The sequence below is a fragment of the Pararge aegeria genome, chromosome 21 (assembly GCF_905163445.1).
Source record: "Pararge aegeria chromosome 21, ilParAegt1.1, whole genome shotgun sequence".
Taxonomy (NCBI): domain Eukaryota; kingdom Metazoa; phylum Arthropoda; class Insecta; order Lepidoptera; family Nymphalidae; genus Pararge; species Pararge aegeria.
The window spans coordinates 15877001-15891530 of record NC_053200.1 but is presented as its reverse complement, the minus strand read 5'-3'; the positions used below and the strand labels follow the sequence as shown (position 1 = coordinate 15891530).

General features: G+C 35.0%; 2 protein-coding genes across 2 annotated transcripts; both read left to right on the top strand.

Moving 5' to 3' along the window:
• Positions 1 to 697: 697 nt before the first annotated feature.
• LOC120633214 (protein KRI1 homolog) lies at positions 698 to 8824 on the top strand. The gene is made up of 11 exons (XM_039903366.1): positions 698 to 925; positions 1503 to 1706; positions 1867 to 2012; positions 3002 to 3150; positions 3604 to 3748; positions 4231 to 4440; positions 5179 to 5314; positions 5739 to 5821; positions 6350 to 6631; positions 6911 to 7080; positions 7478 to 8824. Exons 1-11 carry the CDS (start codon positions 805 to 807, stop codon positions 8523 to 8525), a joined length of 2694 nt encoding a protein of 897 aa, XP_039759300.1. The 5' UTR covers positions 698 to 804; the 3' UTR covers positions 8526 to 8824.
• Positions 8825 to 9643: 819 nt separating this feature from the next.
• Positions 9644 to 12536, top strand: LOC120633317 (40S ribosomal protein S9). The gene is made up of 4 exons (XM_039903505.1): positions 9644 to 9724; positions 10526 to 10757; positions 11436 to 11622; positions 12343 to 12536. Exons 2-4 carry the CDS (start codon positions 10535 to 10537, stop codon positions 12515 to 12517), a joined length of 585 nt encoding a protein of 194 aa, XP_039759439.1. The 5' UTR covers positions 9644 to 9724; positions 10526 to 10534; the 3' UTR covers positions 12518 to 12536.
• The last annotated feature ends 1994 nt before the right edge of the window (positions 12537 to 14530 follow it).

Below are 14530 nucleotides of genomic sequence, written 5' to 3'. Positions count from 1 at the left end.
ATCAATGTGTACAATGAATATAAAATATTAAGGATCCCTCTCCCAAGTATACGAGATATTGGTGAAATAGAATGTGCTGATTTAGGCACAGTTAAAAGCAAAAAAGATAGCTTGAACGTGTGATTCATCATTAAAATGTCTATATTTTCTAAGTACATTATGTTGTAAAGTCATCACATTTCACATTTTCTGAGCACAATGTTATGATTTATTTTGTTTATGATGTTAGCTCAGCATTTTAGTATCAACTTTATAGGTTAAGTGCCTTGGTGTAGGTACCACGCTTTTTGCTTAGTTAATAGTTATATAAATTCCTCTGGGAAGTAAGCTGTGTTACACACGTCAGAATAATTAAAAATTCCACAACTCTATAACTAAAATATTATTTGGTCAAAAAACAGTGCTTTCCTTTTCTACAAAGTATTTAATATAAGCGATGGCCAATTTTCTTCTTTAGTCATTTAGGATCAAGTTAGTTTGGTTCCCAGAATAGTCTCTAGTGTTATGATTGCAGTCAAAACATTTTACTATACGTCTGAGTCTCACCTGATTGTACTGTTATCACAGCAACATAAAATATTTATTATAAGAATAAAAATAATAATATAAATCTAGATACTAAAAAAGCTGTAACCCAGAACTCTGGTCAATTTATAAACAAAAAGTCAACTGGTGGACAGTGGACATTGACATATTTTTTTTAGGTTGTGTTCAGTGTTTTGGTTGGGTGTTTTCGAAATCTCGCCATGCTTTAGTATTTACTTATGGTTTATTTACAATATTGAGTGGTGTAATGCAAAGTTTATGAAAATGTCTAAAAAGAAGCTCTTTGATGAAGAGTCGGAGGATGAAGTGGCAATCAAAACCGAGAATGAGTACGCCAAAAAGTACGATGCCTGGCGTGAGAAAGAAGAGTTGCATAAATGTTAGTTTTATTTGATTTGTATGGAAGCTCCATTAAAGTCGAAACAATTGTTTTTTAACATCTCCCCCATAATCACATCAATTATATTCTAGGTCTTTGTACTTAGCTGGAACCCCTTTTTTTCGGATTTTGCGTAGCTGATTAACCTGTGTGCTTCGGAGTGGAGCTCTGTCAAGAAGAGTTTGAACCCCAGGGCTCGAAGAAGCGAAGGTGATCCCTTCCCTTCTTTGGTCTAAAGGCGCCTTATGTGAGGCCGATCCTCTGCTCAGGCGACGATTGGAGTGAAAGGGTTACGGACGGTATTTAGTTCGCACGCTTCCGATAACGACGGGGACCTCGTCTTCGCGCTAAGACGCTGTGCAGAGGTTGATTGTGTGTTCTGATAGGGAGCATTGCCAGTAGTAGACTGATCAACAGGGTGCTGGTACCCACAGTGCTGCCAAATGTTGCAGCTTACTGTAAGTCAAAATTTTAGAGATGTCTTGCTACATCTTTAATTCACACTTTACTGACAACACTGGGATCTAGAGTAAAAACTTTCCCAATGTTGAAGTCTTTCTGCAATGTTTTTTTACAGTGGAGCAAAAATATGGTTCAAAACCACTGAACTTGGATGCCTCTTCTTCATCTGATAGTGAGGATGAGAGTGATGAACCAGTGGAGGTCACTGAAGAAGTTGAGAAGCAGTTCCTGAAGACACTAGCACTTTTGAAGACCAAGGACCCGAGGATATATGACCCTAACTACAAATTCTTTGATGAAAAACTTGAAAAGGAGAAAGGTAAATTCAGATATTTTATAAGGTTCTAGAAAAATTACAATGAGGCAATGAGTTCCATACAGAATACATTTAAAATTGATGATGATTAATGTACCAAAAATATCATATTTATAAAACAAAATATGTCTCAGTACAGTATGTCTCAATTCTTCTTTTCCAGAGAAGGAACCAGAGACAAAGAAGTTGACTTTTGGTGACAGTGATGATGATGAAGATGATGATCCAAATATATTCAGCATCGAAAAGAAGGCTGAGATTGACCATTCAGATGATGACAAAAATACAAATAGTGGCAAATCCTTTAAGGTAAAATAATTAAAATTCACAAATACATTTTTTATTACATTAAATTTAGACAAAATATAAGGCTTCATATTCTCAGTGCAGTAAAGTTTTAGAGAAAAAGAAAAAACCACATACATATTAATTACTGATTTAGAATTATTAAAAAGAAAATAATAAAATATGCACTAAGAAATATCCTACAGAGTAAGCATTGTACTGTTCCAAAGTCTGTTCTCCAGGTTTGTTCATTGTTACACTCTCTTTATTAAAAAAGGCCCCTACTTTCAAAGTCGTGTTCATTATTCTACTAGTCAAGCTCTTTCATTTTAACCCTTATTGAGGGAGATAAAAAAATTTAATAAAAATTAAATTATTAGAATAAAAAAATTGTTATTTTGGCTTTGAAATATGTCAGTGTGCGGGCATCTTGAACCAATTGTTATCTGACATAGCTAAGAACACTCATTTCATCTTTTAAACAAATTCAAAATTGATTCTGCCCTTTGAGAAATATGAGAATGCATACACACACACACACACGAAAAACACAAACTTTTATGACTCCATTATTTTGCGGAAGGGGTTCAAAATAATTGTTAAATTTTGATGTTTCTGGTCATTATAAAATTGGTCTACATACATTTGAGTGACATACATTTTGAGTTTGAATTTTGATAAATTAAAGGGATTGTAAAGTTTTCAATACCACCACCTATAAACAGCAATAATTCACAGGGCTGTAAAGGTACACATCCTACAACACGCCACACTGTGTCAATCTACCTGAGGCATCGGTTTTAAGCCTTATGTGCGTGCAATCACGCAGGTAACCACACCCTTTGGGCCTATGCACAGCATTGCTACAATTGTGCTTGACGGCAGAAAGAGGCATGGTTGTAGTACTTCCCTAATCGACCACTGTCACAAAATCTCTACTAAAATAAGACAATTGTGAGACAATTAAGAAGTTATAGTGTATGTTTAAAAATATTTACTTTGTATTATTTCAGGAAGATAAACTCAAAGACTACCTGACTGGGAAAGTAGAACATGTTGACCAAGAATTAGAGAGTGACCTGGCACCTCTGAGGGCACTGTGGTCGGACCCCAAAATTAATGATGGAGAGGCCTTCCTTAGAGACTATATTTTAAATAAAAAGTAAGGCACATTTTTTAATTACAGCCATTTACAGTAAATTATGTCTCTTATAGCTATATAAGGCTGCCACATTGTATATACTGTGTTGTGTTTATTTTCTTATTTTTTTGTACTCTGTTTTCGTGTACAATAAAAGTGTATTTCTTTAATCCATGGTTTGCTTTAAACTGGAACACCACCCTGTTTCTTTATGTGTTTATGTCTTCTTTGGATTTGGATTGAAAATCATTTAATTTATTCTCTTAAAATGAACACCTTACTAGGAAATCATAGATTCTCGTTTACACACTCAATAATAATTATATGCTGCACAACAGTAATCTTACTTTTCCATGCTAAAATTTGAATCAAGTTGGCTTTAGTATGCAAAGTCCAAACGCCCTTGGACTGTTGTTGTCTCAGTTTATGTGTGTTCAGTCCGACTGTATTATAATGCACCTGTAAATATGTCAGGTATCTAGAAGAGGGAGATGCCGGGGAAGCTGAAGACAAGATCCGGGACGACGCAGACTTAGAGGAGGACGAGAAGCAAGTAGAGGAGCAGGGCAAGTTTGAGCGGGCCTACAACTTCCGATTCGAAGAGCCTGATGAAGAGTATGTAAGTAATGCACTACGAGTAGTACTTAGCATCTTGTATACCAGCTCTTTCCCCTTCTGTAAGGCCTTGACTTGTTATTTATGTTAGAATGGATCTTATTACAAGCATCTTAAAGATAATAATGCTGTGTGACAAAACAGTGTCTACAGTAATGTTTCTGTATTAAAGCGGCCGTATGGTGCGGCTTGAGTCAGTCTGCTCTGAGAGCGAAGTAAAGTGTACCAACAAATGATCAAGGTGATATCCAGGACCTTAGGTAGTATTTACCTGCGACTAAAGATGTTTCCTGGAAAAATTCGTAATTCGTAGTCGTAATTGTGTGAAATAAGTAAAAAAAAAAAAAAAACTTTGAAAGTTTATTACGGAGAAATATTTTCGGATAAATACGAATTCTTCGTAAAGAACCGCTTGCATATTTTTTTTCCAAGATGAACATAACAGAACATAGATTCGATACATTTATAGAAAAATGTTGCTTCCAGTTAAAACGTTTCCCGCGCACGATGAACTACATCCGCCCCAAAGACGACCGGCGCTCGCGCAAGCGCGCCGAGCTGCGCGACCGGAAGGAAGACGAGAAGAAGCAGAAGATGGAGGAGATCGCCCGGATGAAGGCGCTCAAACTGAAGGAGATCCAGCAGAAGATAGCCAAGATCAAAGAGGTCACCGGCAACCAGGAGCTGGCGTTTCAGGTGAGCTAGAACAGAAAGAAACTTATCATCCTATTACTAACCCACTACAGGGCACAGGTCTCCTCCCACAATGAGATGGGTTAAAGGCTATAGTCCACCACGCTGGCTCAGTGGATTTCTAGACTAGAAACTAATAATCCATGTAAATTGTGAAATTACTTAATAAAGAAAAATTAGAAATAAATATTGATAGACAGGTTATTTAAAAACATTGTAATTTTAACATTCATTTATTAACTTCATCAAAAAATATGTAAGTTCCATCTAATATTTCATATTGTGAATAATAATCTGAAAGACAAAATCTCCATTCCTGTGTTATACAACCTAATTATTAAATGGGCCGTGCAGTTTTTGTCATATCTACATAATTTATTAGTATATTCATAATTACTAATATGGTTTTCCCAGAAATTGTGCATTTGTAACTAGCGCAAAGAATTCGTGACCCTATAGCTTGAGTATTTTAAGTCAATGGCATGAGCAGAGTTAGTGAAATTTTAAGTTTGTGCTCAGCACCTTATCCTTAGCCTTAATAATTAATCAATTCTGGACAGGTTCTTCAGCTAACAAGTTTAACTGCAATAGTTTTTTTATTTTTATTTTGTAACAAAATGTTACCATTTATAAAATATGGCCTTGTTTTGATTCCTGATTTTTGCATTCCATAGATGTCCGATCAGAGTTAGTTCTGAAACATGTTTTAAGATTATATTCTACACTGTGTATTGTATATAGGAAGAAGATATAGAAGGTGACTTTGATCCAGAAGAGCACGACAGGAGAATGAAAGCCTTGTTTGATGAGCAGTACTATGGAGAAACAGATGACCAAAAACCAGTGTTCCCAGATTTAGACGAGGAACTAGAAATTGGTAAGACACACATAGTTTCATGCATTCAAAGCGAGATATTCTAGATTCAAATCCATCCATCCAGGTATTTACAACTCAGAGTCCATCCGCTCTATCTTCTAGAGAGAGAATAGTGGTTGTGTCCTGTCAGCTCAGCCGTTTTTTATTAAATTAGTAAAATTCCCTTTACTCATAATTTCCTTTAGCTTATGACAGTATACTGCGAGGCAGTGTGTAGTGACTAAAGGCATCTCTTAATGGGAGGGTCTGCCCATAATTACCAAGCTGGGCAGACGGGTTGGTGACGCAGTAGATGGTAGTAGTAACAGCAGCACAGAGGATGCTGCTGCCCATTCTCGGGAAGAGGTTTTGTGGTGACAACGGCCTCTGATTGGCTGTCACCACTTTCTAATCCTTTACTAACATTAATATTATAATGTTTCAGAAAATTGGGATAATTATGAACATACTGAAGAAACCCAAAATGTTGATGACGAAGGCCCACATTGCGAAGATGACAATTTTAATGTGAGTTACTGAGCTTTACTGTAAAGTATACACATTGGATAGAAGCAGGAAATCCATAATATATTATGAAAATTAAGCTTAATTTGTTATATTTCGCGAACAGCAGGAGAATCTGTATTGTGTAATTTATAATTTCTTCAATCAATCAACAATTATTCTTAGTAAAGTCAACATCTCCTAAGGATGCTCCGGTTTCGGAGCGAAACTTGCGTAGAGGGTACATTGCCTCGGATAAGTGACAACTGAAGGCTGACACTGGGGGCTCTGAAACTCATGCTAATATTAAAATGCGAAAGTGTGTCGGTTTGTTTGCTATATATATTGGGCTCAACAACTGCACCGATTTTGCCGACATTAATTTTCTTGAGATTTTTAAAACAATCTCGGCAAATTCGCTCATCAGTGTTTACACAAATTGCCCAAAATTTTTCATAAATTAACAATTCAAACTACAAATTCTTCCAGACCATTGATAGCGACTGGAATAATGTATACGAGCCATTATAAAAAAAATTATTCCTCCTACAGATGGACGCAGACTACGATCCGAAACAAGCAAAACTGGACCTAATGGAAGAATTAAAACGTAACATGGGCACGAAGCGTAGAAACAGGAAACGAAAGTCCAAGTTGGCCCAACTACTAACTGAAGAGAAGCCCAAGTTTGTACCGGATTTAGATAAGAAATATTCCGAGTTCATGGAGGAATACTATAAGATGGATTGCGAAGATGTAATTGGGGGCGATCTTCCCACGAGGTTCAAGTATCGGGAGGTTGTCCCCAATACTTTTGGTCTCACTATTGAAGAGGTAACTGTACTTTTATTTTCATTAATTCTTTAAGTAACTACGCTACAATGTTGCTCAGTTTGAAAATAGTTTTTGTTTTGTATAAATCTCATTTCGGTTATAACTTTGTGACAGAGTATATAAAAAAACTTTTTAAAAAAATCGAGGTATATCTGATGTTCTTAAGTTACTTTAATTTAACATGTTAATATAACATGTCCCATGCACAATATTCTAGCTAATATTACCTTTTGCGACTTTGGTACTACAGTGATTATACTTGAGTATTTTCTTTTCTAGATCCTTCTAGCAGACGACAAAGAGCTAACACAATGGGTGCCTTTAAAAAAGATCGTCAAGTATCGACCCGAAAACGTAGAGAAAGGCGAAGTGAAGACGTACTCGCAGAAAGCGGCAGATGAGAGGCTAAAGAAGAAGATACTGCCCAGTCTTTTTAAGGATTTGCCAGAGTGAGTTAATTTTCTATTCATTCACTAAACAGTATTTTCAGAAGTCATGGCTTGCTAATTCATTGGAGGTATAAGTTTAAACTATGGGTTTAAACCTACTTGGCTTGTCAACCGTGAGATAAGATATTATAATACCATGTTATGACTCCACAACTACTATCTGTATTATAGAATATACACGATGTTGGAAAAGAGCAACTAAATTTCTGGCTGGCTTCTTGGTAGAATCTGCTTTTCGAACCGGTGGTAGACTCATTAGAAACATACAAAATTGTTTACATTATTAAAGGTTCAAAAGTGTTTACATTGTAGGCCTATTTTAAATAAATACTTCCTTTAGATTGCAAATTGTTTTAAATAGCTATTTTCGCGTTCTAAATTGCTTTTGTTATTGCAGACAACCAGAAATAGTAGTGCCACCTGAAGAAATAAACAAAAAGAGGAAGAAGAAAAAGAAAAAGAAAAATAAAGAGCAAGACAAAGAAGAATATACTAGCATTGTTGACGAGGGTGGCACAGCATACAAAAAGGTTCAGGAAAATACAGTAAATAATGATGTCGAACAAATGTCAAAGAAAAAGAGTAAAAAAAAACATAATAATAATAACATAGAAGACAATAATAATATGGAAACGATGGAAATTTCAACAAATGATAAAAATGCAACAGAAGTAGAACTAGAAAAACCTAAGAAAAAGAAGAAACGAAAACGAGAAATTAACTCGGAAAGTAACTTAAATGAAGTAGACAACAGTGTAATGGAGGTATCACAGGTGGAAAACGTTACAAATAATGAAAGTAAACTTAAAAAGAAAGAAGCAACAAATAGTGAAGTTAACAATTCTAAAGATTTGAATAACGAAAATAATAAAGTACTAAGACAACATAAAAAACAGCAATCTGAAGATAATATAATACGCAGAGAATCTATAAATAGTGAATCTATCAACACTTCAGGATTAAAAATTGATAGTAATAAAGTATGTAGGGAAAATAAAAACCCTAAAAAATCTTTCATTATAGAAACAGTAGCCAATGCAGGACCTACTAAAATCACAGAAGAAAAAATTAATGATCAAAAAGGAAGTAAAAAGAAAAATAAATATGAAAATTCTTTTGTTGTTGAAACTATAAATGCAAAGAGTAAAAATATTAGTGAGATAAAAGTCGAAGTCGAAAAGAACAATAGTTTAAAACGGAAATCAGAAACACTTGTTGGTATCAGTATACCCAAAAAGAAACAAAAGAAAAACAAAAATAAGCAAGAATTGCAAATTAATACTAATAAAAAAGATAATAAAAATAAGTTCAAGAGAAAAAATAAGATGTCCAATTCCAATGAAACGTCAGATAATCCTCTGAGTAATTTATCTGATGAAAGACTTAAAGCATATGGATTAAATCCGAAAAAGTATAGAAGTTTCTTAAAATATAAGAAATTTTAAATATAATATAATATTGCGGATATCCGGTCTAAAGAAGATAAATTACGAGATCTTTATTACATAGTGGTGCTAGTTCTGTTGTACAGAAATCTGTAAACTAAAATAACATACAGTGTGGCGATTTCTGGGCGATATGGTGTAAAAGTGGCAGCATACTTTTAGAGCTGTCAATTTAGTTTAGTTCAGAGAATTACTAATTCTTAGTACGATTTATGTTGATTTTTTCAAGGAATTATTGTTAATGTTCAAATAAATCGTTATTAAATATATTTTTTGCTAGTAAATTAAAAATTTGAGTTTTTATGTGAACCGATCAGTCATTATATATTTTTCATCCCACTTGGTAGTAACGTGCACCTTAATTAATCGATATAAGGCTTATAATCCAAGCGTTTTTTATTCAACATTACCGTACTTTTGTTTTATATATGATGTCCCGATTAATTTAAGTTGAACCTCACTGCTAGTTACATGCATGAAGATGTAACTTTTTAATTAAGCCCGGTAATACAGATGTTTTTTTAACCAACAAAGAGCAATAACTGATAACACTCCGCCGGGAACAATAATCGAGGCAAGAATCAGGTTTAAAAACTGCTAAAATTTACAGTTTTTGCTGAGAACGTATTTAAAAGTAAAGCCTGTTGGCCACGCAAGTGTGATAAAAATCGTCGTATGGTAGGTACCTCTCCATTACTATTTCTCATTACACTCTCGGCTTCATTATCGAAGAGAGAATAGATTATTAGAGGCAATGAACCGAATTTGTTTTTTAATATATTATTGACTAAAACAATTTAAAAATGGTTAATGTTCATTCGTCCTTTTAAGGCATATAAAATATGGCAAATCCAAAAGAGCAAGCCCGAGTCTCCTCATATAATGTGGGATAAGAGAAAATGAAAATTCAAAGAACGCGTAGACAATAGAGAGGAGTTTATGTCTATGAGTTGTAAAAATCACGACGACACCCATTTATCACGGGAAACAGCTATTGTAATTTATTGCTAAACCCAAAGAGAACACAATTACTAACTAAATTAAAATCGAGAATGAGTAAGTTGACCATAAACAATACAAAGAATCTAAGGTACTTTGTATGGTGTCTGTGGTGATAACTGTCAAGTTGACAATAGTTGACATCTTTGATTTGCCATATAATAATTTTATTCTTTTTCGGCGGGCGGCGTTAGCAGTAGGTACGTACTAATTCTTTGGTTATAATTTTTGTGGTTTTTATGACAACAATAAATAAAAATAAGACTTATTTAGAGTGTTTATTTAAATATATTTTTGGTTAAAGCAAGTGAGCCCGACTAAAACGTTTGTAATCCGTCGATGGAAAGCGATTCATAAAAAATAACCTCTGATATCATGATGAGACCTATTTTTAATTATAGTTGTATTTTGTGCCTTGAGTAGACCATGTCAACCTACAATAGGGTGATGTGTGGGACGATAGGCGAGAGTAATGCCACGTGCTAAGATTCCCAAATGTACTAAATCCAGGTGAATAACCACAGCACCTGGTAGTTTACTTTTGCAACGGTTAGTGGCGACAAACCCAACAAAAAAAGTAACAGAATGACGTTTTGATTTAAAAGCTAGGTTTTATGATACTATATATAAAATCTAAATGTTTAAAATAGTCACATTGTCTACAAAGCGTGCGATGGTTTTTAGGGTTATGAACTAAATTTATTCTAATCTGTCATATTTACCTTTATATATTTAATACCCATAAACAATGATTAAGATAGGAACATAAGCATGGAAAAATTATCGGAGAACAATTGCATTTTCCTGTAACATGTTATTTATTTTTAATCATATACTTTTGCTAATGGGGAGGTAATGAAAACACCGATTATATCACAACTTAATACGACAGGTTACCCTAACAACATTTTGATTGTGTCATAGTTATAAACTATTTGAATCTCGCAACCTATTGTCAATTATTTGCAATCTTTTGAGATGTTATAAATATATTTCATCAGCTCGCCATCATGGTGAACAACCGCGTGCCCTCTGTCTTCTCAAAGACTTATGTAACTCCACGTCGTCCCTTCGAGAAGGCTCGCTTGGACCAGGAGTTGAAGATCATTGGAGAATATGGACTAAGGAACAAGCGTGAGGTGTGGAGAGTCAAATATACACTAGCGAGGATCCGTAAGGCGGCTCGTGAATTGCTTACCCTGGAAGAAAAGGACCCTAAAAGGCTATTCGAAGGTAAGAAAAAACCCTATGTGCACTGTCGTGCTTCATTGTCTTGTTAGGTTTCTAGCTAGTGCTACGTCATGTCACATGTAAAATTGTGAATTTGAAACCCTATTAAAAGCTCTCCTATAGTAAACTTATCATAGTTTATTCAGTGCATTGATGTTATTATGCATATTTTATGCTGTAAATATTCTCATAGAAGATATTTCACTTTTAATACTACAGGCACAGTTGGACTGTTTCCTTACAAAGCAAAATTTTTGAATACACAAGTATCATTGCAAATTAATGTATGATTTTTTGCTTGTGGTTATACAAGAGCATAGAATTGTTGCTTATCATTTAAGCTATGCTAGCAACAAGATAGCTGTGTACCTCAATTTTTTGACCATACATAGCTGACATTTGCAGCTGCAATGTGATGGTTTCTCAGTCAGTCAACTTATTTCTGATTTAATTATGTAGATTAGCTCTACATTCCACTGCATGGCATAGAAGCCATTTGCTCATGACCATAAACCATTATTCTTGGTCCAAACACATTATTAAATGATGAAATAAAATCTGGCAAACCTCTTGTCAGAGTAAACCCTGTTGAAAATAAATGTTATTCTGATTATGTACTTACCAAAAAACTTTTACACTAGCAATTCTGTTACACAATTAACTATACTTAATATTTTTCAGGTAATGCACTTTTGCGTCGTCTGGTGAGGATTGGCGTGCTTGATGAAAAGCAGATGAAACTCGATTACGTGTTGGGTCTCAAGATTGAGGACTTCTTGGAGCGCCGCCTGCAGACTCAGGTCTTCAAGGCTGGTCTGGCAAAGTCCATCCATCATGCCCGTATCTTGATCAGGCAGAGACATATCCGGTAATTATCTTCATCTATTCTATTTTAGGACTGCACACTGTTGTGCTGTTTTGGGTGATTGCTTGCCTACATTTGTTTTGTGTAAATTACAGAATGCAAATGGACAAGAAAAATTTAGTTATTTGACTGTACCATCATATCCTTGGTAAAATTACTATTTCCTACTGTTCAAGATTAGCAGATAATTACTCCACCTTGTAGAAATTTTAAAAATTATTTAAGATGTAGACTAGATATTTTGTGAACATATTTATCATATATACAATAATGATCAAACACAGGTAACGGGAAGACTGCTCTTTATGGCTCAAGTTGGGCTGGTTTTGAAAATATTTTCCTAAAGACCACTTGATCCTCAAGCTTGTTTTGAGATCAATGTCTTGAAATAAATAAGCTCATTTTGAGCTCAGTTCAGGTAATGTATTACTTTTTACTACTGACTTATTCATTGATGTAGTATCTTTTCACATGAATGAATGAATAAACTTTTATTGCACACCACAAAAAGTAAAGAAAAGTATAATAAAACAACATATACAATTTGGCGGCACGTCTTTTGTTCTCCTTCAAAACAAAAAGTTATTTATATTATATAAAAGGAAATTTTCAACTTTAGTACATAGTACAAATTTTTATACTTTTATCTTGGTTTTTAAAGTTACCCAGTTTATTGTTGCATAGTACAATATCTTTGAATGTTTGTGTTGTTTTGTATTGCAGTGTACGCAAGCAGGTGGTGAATATCCCGTCGTTCATCGTGCGCCTGGACTCCGGCAAACATATTGACTTCTCGCTCAAGTCGCCGTTCGGAGGCGGCCGGCCAGGCCGCGTCAAGAGGAAGAACCTGCGCAAGGGCCAGGGCACCGGCGCCGCCAATGACGAAGAGGAGGATTAGACTAAATAAAATGAACGTTTTTTTATTTTTTTTATTTATACACTTTATTTGTAAACTACAAATAGTAAAAAAAAAACAATGCACACAACAAAAATAAACTTAAAAAGTAGGATACAAAGGGCGGCCTTATCGCTTAGTAGCGATCTCTTCCAGGCAACCTTAGGATTAGGAAAACCAAGGGAAACCGATTGGTGGGGTGTATTATTATTATATACATACTTACGAACAATTACACACTAATACTTATCAAGATTACACACATAAAATATTAATAATAATAAATATAAAAAAATAATAAACTAATATATACTAAAACATACTTAAATATGAGTAAGAGTTAATCACTGTCGTCTTTATTGTTCAAGATAATGGGCTTTAACAGCATTTTTGAATATGTCTAGTGACCTTGACTGTCGTATGCTTATTGGGAGTGCATTCCACAGTTCAGTAGCTTGAACAATGAATGAATGCTTATAAAACTTAGTTTTATGAAACGGCATGCTCAAAGTCAGCGTACGACAAGAACGTATATCTGACTGCACTCCAAGAAAATTAAATTTCTCCTTTAGGTAAGAGGGAGTTTTAAGGCGCATTTTCACTAGGCGACATGTCGCAGATACTTGTCGCTCGACATTCACGTAGTTGTCTCTGCAAAAGTTGTGGGACAATGTCCCGCGACATATGACTCGTTCACATTGGCCAGTCGTGATCAGTATGTCGCCCGAGGAAGTAGTGTTGTTCAGTGCAGCTTACATAATTATTCGGAAGACATTAGCAAAACGTAAAAAAAAGAGGTGGTGGGTCCGGGAATATTTGCTCCAAAGGGAAAGTTCAAGTTTAATAACCAGTCTTCGAATGCGCGATGGATCTTTCGAAAATTTTACTAGAATGTCTAGAACCGATTTTGAGATACTTTTAAATATGGTTGGGCCGGCCGTAGTCAAGCAAGATACAAAGTTTCGGAAATCTATCGACCCTCACATCAGACTCGCTATAACATTGAGATACTTGGCAACTGGCGATAGTTAGGGCCGGCGCCCATTGTCGGCATCGGCAAGGAACAGGATCCTTCGGCATCCTACATGCAAGCGCACACTGATGGAAACTATGCTTTGGCATGCTGCAACGTTCTTAGGGATGACGAGGCGTCCTTTAGCATGCCGCACCGTCCTGTAGCTTGCCGAAGCGTCTCAATATCGTATTTCTCGTCAAAACAGTTTCAGAGTTGTTACAAGCTAGTTGTGTGAGTTGTATTTAATATGGTGGACTGGGATCTAGTGCTCATAGCAGCTCTTGCTGAAGAAGAAGAGAAATCTAATCAATCAAGAAGATTTTGGGTGAACAACCTTTGGAAGCAACGATATACGTCCGGTGAATTCAACAATTTATTCAATGATTTGCGTTATGACGTGCGAAAATTTTATGACTACTATAGAATGAGTTATGAAAATTTTGAAAGTCTGGTTCATTTGCTTCGACCTTTCATGGAGAAAAAACAATCAAATTTTCGCACACCTATATCTGTTGAAGAAAGATTGTCTGTGTGCTTGAGGTGAGTAATCATACTAATATTATAAATGCGAAAGTGTGTTTGTTGGTTTGTCCTTCAATCACGCTGCAAGAAAGCCACGGATTGACGTGATTTTTTGATTGGGTATAGTTGAGGACCTGGAGAGTGACATAAGCTACTTTTTATCCCGGAAAATTAAATAGTTCCCTTAGTTAGTTAATAATAAACAATACTTTAATGTGTTAATAATCATATTTATTATTTTTTAATTCACATATACTCGTACAGGTATGATTCGAATGGTGACTTCAGATCGCAGACTACATTACTATTTGAGGCCATGAGAGCCAGAGTGGCCTAACTACTTAAACAATAGTTTTCAGTAGTAAGGAAAAAAGAGAAGCCCATATTTCAAATAATTGTAACTTTAGAAAATATTTATATTTTATTGTTTTTTATTGCCTAAGTCTCTTCATATGTTATATTCTTTGTTTTTTAGGACC

What these genes read in the sequence shown, in the direction of transcription:
- LOC120633214 (XM_039903366.1), top strand. Translation starts at nt 805, where the DNA reads ATGAAAATGTCTAAAAAGAAGCTCTTTGATGAAGAGTCGGAGGATGAA. An exon ending in ATAGTGGCAAATCCTTTAAG is followed by an intron (nt 2,013 to 3,001) that starts GTAAAATAATTA and finishes GTATTATTTCAG; the next exon opens with GAAGATAAACTCAAAGACTA. An exon ending in TTGGTCTCACTATTGAAGAG is followed by an intron (nt 6,632 to 6,910) that starts GTAACTGTACTT and finishes TTTCTTTTCTAG; the next exon opens with ATCCTTCTAGCAGACGACAA.
- LOC120633317 (XM_039903505.1), top strand. Translation starts at nt 10,535, where the DNA reads ATGGTGAACAACCGCGTGCCCTCTGTCTTCTCAAAGACTTATGTAACT. An exon ending in CCCTAAAAGGCTATTCGAAG is followed by an intron (nt 10,758 to 11,435) that starts GTAAGAAAAAAC and finishes AATATTTTTCAG; the next exon opens with GTAATGCACTTTTGCGTCGT. An exon ending in ATCAGGCAGAGACATATCCG is followed by an intron (nt 11,623 to 12,342) that starts GTAATTATCTTC and finishes TTTGTATTGCAG; the next exon opens with TGTACGCAAGCAGGTGGTGA.